General features: G+C 36.6%; 1 protein-coding gene across 1 annotated transcript in view; it reads right to left on the bottom strand.

Annotated features, from left to right (window-relative positions):
- Positions 1 to 665: 665 nt before the first annotated feature.
- SLC38A11 (solute carrier family 38 member 11) overlaps positions 666 to 7,678 on the bottom strand; it is a gene marked incomplete at its 3' end in the record, with an annotated part of 52,587 nt that continues 45,574 nt past the window's right edge. Inside the window, 1 exon segment of the mRNA XM_082658699.1 lies at positions 666 to 959. Within this exon segment, the coding sequence (XP_082514825.1) occupies positions 666 to 959 (294 nt within the window).

The raw sequence follows: 7,678 nt of genomic DNA, 5'->3' as shown, positions 1-7,678 counted from the left end.
ATGTGAAGGACTTTACTCATTTCTCCAGGGATTCACTTTCCTCTAAACAAGGGATGCTGCTGAAATCATAACGGACAGCTTCACTTTGCTCTTGGGATATCTAGTCTCCTTAATAGTCTTGAGTTTTCCTTCCCTTTGAGTCCTTTTAAGACAAAAAATGTATTTTTCTCATAATGGACACATACACAACATTGCAACCCACAATCATCTACTCATTTTACAGCACAATATATTGGCTCACATACTCAATAAGAGAATACTGCTTTGGGAGGTTGGTAGCAGACGCCACAGGCTTCACTGCTCCTCCTGCATTTAAGATTAGCGCAGCCCCGTCATGAGAACAAAACATTATTTTGTCCCAGTTTAAGATAAAATACATTCAACTTTCTTTTCCTTTTTTTTTTTTTTTCCCCCACACTGTGTGGCTTGCGGGATCTTAGTTCCCCAACTAGGGTCCTCGGCAGTGAAAGCGTGGAGTCCTAACCACTGGGCCGCTAGGGAATTCCCTCCTTTTTAACTTTTATACTGGACTAAAGAGTAAAGAAAAACCAAGTCTTGATAAATGCCAAAGTAATACTTTTATAATATAGAGACTAAAACATGTGTGAATGTTATTGCGCAGTTTAGAAGTCTATGAAAAATACCTATTTTTTAAAGCATGCAACTCACTGAAAGATGCTGACGTTTAAAATTGAAAGTTGTGTTGTCAGTTGAAAGTGAGAAATTGAGATGTTCGTGAGGGAGAAATTGTCGGGAAAGCAGTAGAACATTTCCTGCCCGTGGGTGCAGTCTTGAGGATTGGTGACGGCCATGACAAATCCAACAGCCATCACCACAGCACCAATGGGAAGCATGACACAGGACATAATCTTATCTGAGTGTGTCCTCGGTTCTTCAGACAGTTTCAGATAACATGCTGATGGGATGATAAAAATTAGGGGAGCTGCACAGAGCACACCCTGCGTATTCAAAACAAGAAATAAGATAATGTTACTGAATGGAGCGTTCCTTGGACAGTTTTTAAAAAACATTTACAAAATGTATTTGTCATCATGCATGTTAAAAGTTTGATAGGTTCAGTTAAATCAAACAGAGGAAAGAAAAATAATTCCAAGAAAGACTTAGGAATAGGTTTTTCCCTTACTGATGGTATATTTACAAATGAGAAAAGCAAAATAATATAATAGTATATCAGGCTTAAATAATAATCAGAAAATAATATAAAATAAAGCAGATGGTAAGACTGACTCCTGGCAAACTCTTAAAAGTTCCCATATTTTCAGTCACATCATATTTCCTTATACTCTTCATTTCAAATTGCTGGTTATCTATTATGCCATTCAAAGCTGAGAGGTCTGTTTGTCAGCTGTGTACAAAAGGGGACTATTGGGAGGTGTATATAGGGCATAACGTCTTATCTCTCCTCTCCTCTTTCCTTGACTTTGTATGAAAGTAGGTGCCTGTCTGTATGAGAAAGGAAAACTGTACCCCTAAGGGTACTTAGCATGAAGTAGCATTTCTAAATCCTCTTTCAAGTAAAACTAAACACATTATTACCCTAGAAAATTGACAGCAGAACTAAATAACTATGACTCATTCACCCTTCCCCCACATTGGCTTATGGATATAAGTCCAACCTGAGGAGGAATGTTAGATTGAAAATTATGGGAAGTGGTGTTGTCTATTATAGAAAGATCAAGAGTTACTGACTTCAAAGGAAAGAGACTTTCCCCTTGAGGAGGCCAAATCTGCACTAGTAACTGTGAATGAAGTAATGTTAAAATTTAATGCACTTTAGGTAATATTTTTTCTAATTATGTTAAAAATTAATTATATGTTAAACAAAACATAACACATATTATTAACAAAATATATTTATATGATGTGACAAATGACGAATGATATTTTCTTAAACCATAATACAGAAAATTTTTAAAACACACAATAACCAATATGATATGGTTTAGAATACAAAAGAAGCTTTCCATAAAAAATATATTTTCCATACCTGAAAAAGTTATTATGGAAATTTGTAACTATACAGAAAAGTAGAAAGGATAGTATAATGAAACCCTATATGCCTATCACTATGGTTTGAAAGCTTTTGACACATTATTTTGGTAGATTGTCCCTAGGGAAAAATCATAGAAAACTGATTTTGAAATTGGATGATGTAAAAGAACAGATTAGACCTTAAAAATAGTTTTAAAAGAAAGTTTTTTTCAGTCTCACCATTTACTAAGTTTACTGTATTTTACACTAATTACTACTCTCATACAAGAAATATACGACTATGATTTCAAAAATGTAACTTTTTTATTTTTACAAAAACAGCAAAAGTCTGGAGAAATATCAATCGAGGGGGACAAATTATGAAGTCAGACTAGCCAGGCAGCATCTAAAAATCTGGGGAAGAATAGAAGGGGCCACACTTCATGGAAAATATTTCTACAGTCAGAGATATAAGAATGAGAAAATTCTAAGAGGTACCATATTCTAATTTAAAATATATGGACAATATAATTTTGCTATTCATAGCACATGAATACAAATGATTACCTACAAAGGTACACAGCATATAAAGGATTAGTTTTCATATGGCCAGAGTTAAATGAATTATGGATTCCTTAGGCTCCATCATGTCACTTGAAACTGACAATGTTTTTCAAGTTATAAAAAATACTGTAGAACTCAATCTGTGCTTACAATAATTATCCTTTGATTTCTATGAAATAATTTTTGAAAACAATTATATATGTATGCGTGTGTGTGTGTGTGTGTGTGTGTGTGTGTGTGTGTGTGGAGAGAGAGAGAGAGAGTCTCTTCTCTTCATAGGAACAAACATGTGAAACTACTTCATCTGGAACTGTGGAGTGTGAAAGTGCTATCAGGATGAAAACTGCCACCAGCTGCTGCTAAGAAGCTGTCATCAGTCAGCATTTGGGACTCTTCCAAACCTAACTTGCTGGGCAGTGCAAAGTAATGGGTGTTCTGTTTATGCCATAATTTTTAAGGGTTGAGAAAGTAGTGGGAATTAGTGGGAAAATTGTATAGCTGATGTTTGTACTGGAAGAAGTCCAGTTGAGTATCTTGTCTTGATAGCGGTTACTTTCCTAATATTTGAGAGCTCCGTCTTGCTAGAGATTGTTGTTAGGACCTAAGATCATCAGTAAAATGATAGAACAGTTCCATCTGCTCTATTCCCTACAAATGAGTCCAGCTAATTTGATCTATCTAATATAGCCTTGCCTGAGGTTACACCACTGGCTTTGGGATAATTTTTGAAATTTCTTGACAGGACATAAATACCATAACAATTTATCAAAGAGACAAGAAAATATAGCCTTAATTATAAAGGGTGGGGGGAAAGCACTATCCTTTGATAATAACACCACAGATGCCAGCGCATTTTGTAGTTTGCAAGGGGGAAATAACAGAAAGTGTTGAAGATCTTTACGGGCAATACAGATTGGAAAAGTATCTGAGTTCTCCTACCTGAATATAAACCTCTCATTTATGCAAGGAAGCTGAAAACTAAATAAAAGAATGCTTATACATATTGAAAATTTCTACTCAGTAATCAATTTGGACTCGTGAAATGTGTTCCTATACCTTAGAAAGAAACTCTAGCTCACAGGTCTTTGGCAGCTTGGACTATGGCTCCCTCACTCTGTATGTGGGCTCTTGCTGGGTAACTGGTTTGCTGTCCTCCTTCCACTGTAAGCTGCACACAGTGCTTGCTGGGCTGGTTACTCTGACCACAAGCACCAGCTGCTTCATCTCTTCTCTTTGCTCTGCTGCACGTAGAAACCCATAGGACCCAATTACTGCAGATGCCTCTTCTCTCTAAGAGCAACGTCAGTGCCAAGATGCTGGATTCTTATTACCAAGAATGGAACCTACATTTATTTTATTTGTTTCTAAAATGAATCCTTTAAAATTGAGAGTGCATTTGACTTGGAAAATATGTCGTTGTCTGCCGCCATGAAAACAATAAAATAAAAGGGAAGCTAAGTTCTAAATGGGGTTTTGCTTTTTATTAAATAACTAATATAACCCTGAATAATTTATTTTGTATTATTTTAGTTATACTAAGTAACAGCATTCCCTTAACTTTGCAAGTTGAAGGTCTGATTCTATTACACATCTCATTTGTAAAGGTCCATATTCTACTTATTCTTTTTTTTAAAAATAAATTTATTTATTTGTTTTTATTTTTGGCTGTATTAGGTCTTTGTTGCTGTGCGCGGGCTTTCTCTAGTTGTGGCGAGTGGGGGCTGCTCTTTGTTTTGGTGCGTGGGCTTCTCGTCGTGGCTTCTCTTGTTGCAGAGCATGGGCTCTAGGCCCACGGGCTTCAGTAGTTGTGGCACATGGGCTCAGTAGTTGTGGCACATGGGCTCAGTAGTTGTGGCTCGCGGGCTCTAGAGCACAGGCTCAGTAGTTGTGGCGCACGGGCTTAGTTGCTCTGCAACATGTGGGATCTTACTGGGCCAGAGATCGAACCCGTGTCTCCTGCATTGGCAGGTGGATTCTTAACCACTGCGCCACCAGGGAAGCCCTCTACTTATTCTTGATTCTACCACTTAAAACTAGTGTGACCTATTTAAGTGTTTATTAACAGATGAATGGAAAAAGGTGTGGTATCCATACACATACACACACACACAGAGAAATATTACTCAGACATAAAAAAGAATGAAATTCTGCCATTTGCAATAACATGGTTGGACCTAGAGCGTATTATGCTTAGTGAAATAAATCAGAGAAAGACAAATACTGTACGTTGTCACTTATATGTGCAATGTAAAAAATAAAACAAAGTAGTGACTATAACAAAAAAGAAACAGACTCACAGATATAGAGAACAAACTAGTGGTTACCAGTGGGGAGGGGTGAAGGTGGAAAGGGCAGGATAGGGGAAGGAGATGAAGAGATATAAACTATTATGTATAAGATAGATAAGCTACAAGGATATATTGTACAGCATAGGAAAATATAGCCATTATTTTATATTAACTTTAAATGGAATATAATCTATAAAAATATTGAATCACTATGTTGTACACCTGGAAGTAATCTATTATAAATCAACTATACTTTAATTAAAAAAAAAAACTAGTGTGACCTATTTAATCACTCCAATCACTCTGTGCCTCAGTTTCTTCATCTATACAATTAATACAGATTAAGAGGATAATGCATGCAAAACACTTGGCACAGAATAAATGCTCCCTACATGCTAGCTCACACTGTTGCTCAGAAGGGGAACACCACATGCTTTAGCTACTTCTAAAGTGTTGCGTGACCTGGCTTGCATTACTGACAGAAATGATGCTTGATCTGGCTTTATGAAACATGACAAATGCCCACACAAAACGGAGTTGAACAAAGACCTGACTATGATATTGTGCTAACCAAAAGACATTTGTTGACTGGAAAAATATGCACTCAAGTGGTCTGGAAGAGAATGCAGATCTTAGATTTTATGAATTCCTACAAAGTGCTTTAAAACTAGTGTAATTGAGTTATTAGATCATGACAATTTAACACTCTGTTTTTTATGAATGTTTACATAACCAGGTTTTTAAAAAATCTAAGGATCTAGAATCATGTATTAAATTTTTAAAAATAGTCCTCCAAGCCAGCTCAGATCTTGACTTCATAACAGATATTCACCAAATATTATTCTTTGACTACAACACCAGAATTCTGTCTTAACCACCAAAAATTTCAACATAAGCATAACAGGGAATATTTAATGTGATTATGTGCTTATAATTTTATTGTGTGAGTGTGATTCACAGTGAACAGAAAGTAATGGTCAAATTTACAAAAATATATCATTCCTGAAACATAAGCAATATGTGTATGCTCGCTTAACTTAAAGGGAACAAAACATTCTTAGGCTATCAAAATAGTGAGTGGCAAGGCACTTGATAAAGACATTTTCTCTCATATGACAATCCTACAATATTCTAACAAACAAACAAACATGCGAACTCAAATGAGACATTTCACAAAATAAGAAATAACATCGAGCTGGGAGTCATGCCGATCATGTCCTCAGCATAATTAGAGGGTTACCATTACTGTCAACCCCAACAATTTTTTGTAACACTTAATTTCCTGGTGCTACACTAAGAATGTCTCTTATGTCCAGGGGCATTTGTAGAAATAGTTCCTCAACTGTGCTCCCAAGGGCAATCGCCCATGCAGTAATTTGGAGCACTGTGTTCTTGGCACTGTGCTATATACTGTGGAAGATGGAGGAGGCAGCTAAGTACCATTCTTGTCTCCAAAGAACTTGCACATAGGTAGGCAAGGCAAGCTTATGGACAGTCCAAACAGTACATAATACAAGATAATACATAAATCAAGTTAGCACATTTAGGTAGCAGTCATCCCTTTATGTAGACCAAGGTTGGAACATGAAATGATTTTGAGTGAACCTACTAGCCTTTGGCCTATGCAAAATTAGGATGTAGGTAAAAGTTACTTTTAATAATGATCCAACTCTCCTATGAGCCTTCTTTCCATTGCTAATGGAATAGATGTTTCCCTAGTCCCATGCGGTTTCAGGGGAGCTGCCTACTCCCTACTTTGCACATACTCTGATGCAGGAAAATTCCCAATAGTGTTCCTGACTGAATCTTCCACTACCTTTGCCTGGACCTTCAAATCCAAATGGCACTTGGAGGGAACAATGTCTCGGGCACTGACAATAATACCTTCCCCTTCCCCTTAACTCTCAGTGGAGTGAGTAAATGATAACTTGGGATTCCATCTGAAAAGCTTGCCCTCCCTGTGGGGGCATGATTGTTGAATGCTAAGTGGTGTGATTCTGAGTAGAAATTTCATTAGGACTGTAGAAGGGGAAGACGAAAGACTCTAAAGTGGTAGATTCACTTCTATTCATGTTTCACCAAATGCCATCATTATCCTACTTCCACAAAGTAGAACCAAGGAGTCATTCTTTTTTTCTTTTGGTCACTTTTAAAAACTGACATATAGTTGACATACGATATTATGTTAGTTTTAGGTGTACTACATAGTGATTTGACATTTACATACATTATAAAATGATCACCACAATGAGTCTAGTAAATCATCTGTCCCCATACGAAGTTATTACAGTACTTTAGACCATATTCCTTATGCTGTATATTACATACACATGGCTTATTTATTCTATAACTGGAAGTCTGTATCTCTTAATCTCCTTGACCTATTTCACCCCCCTCACCACTCCCTTCTGGCAACCACTCATTTGTTCTCCGTATCTATGAGCCTGTTTTCATTTTTTTTTTTAATCTTTCTTAGATTCCACATATAAGTAAGATAATACAGTATTTGTCTTTTTCTGTGTGACTTATTTCACTTAGCATAATACACTCTGGATCCAACTATGATTTCATTTTGTTTTGCCCAAGTAGTATTCCACTGTATATACATACCACATCTTCTTTATTCATTCATCTATTGATGGACACTTAGGTTGTTTCCATATCTTGGCTACTGTAAATAATGCTGCCAGGTACTTCAGGGTGCATATATATTTTCAAATTAGTGTTTTTGTTTTTCTTTGGATAAACACCCAGAAGAGGAATTGCTGGATCCCAAGAAGTCATTCTTGATGTGTCCCTCTATCCCCCTGTCCTCCCAGTTGAATTGGTTACCA

This window comes from Grampus griseus, assembly GCF_964374135.1.
Source record: "Grampus griseus genome assembly, chromosome: 7".
NCBI lineage: Eukaryota > Metazoa > Chordata > Mammalia > Artiodactyla > Delphinidae > Grampus > Grampus griseus.
Note: the sequence above shows the minus strand (reverse complement) of the source record. Positions and strands in the feature narration are given on the sequence as shown.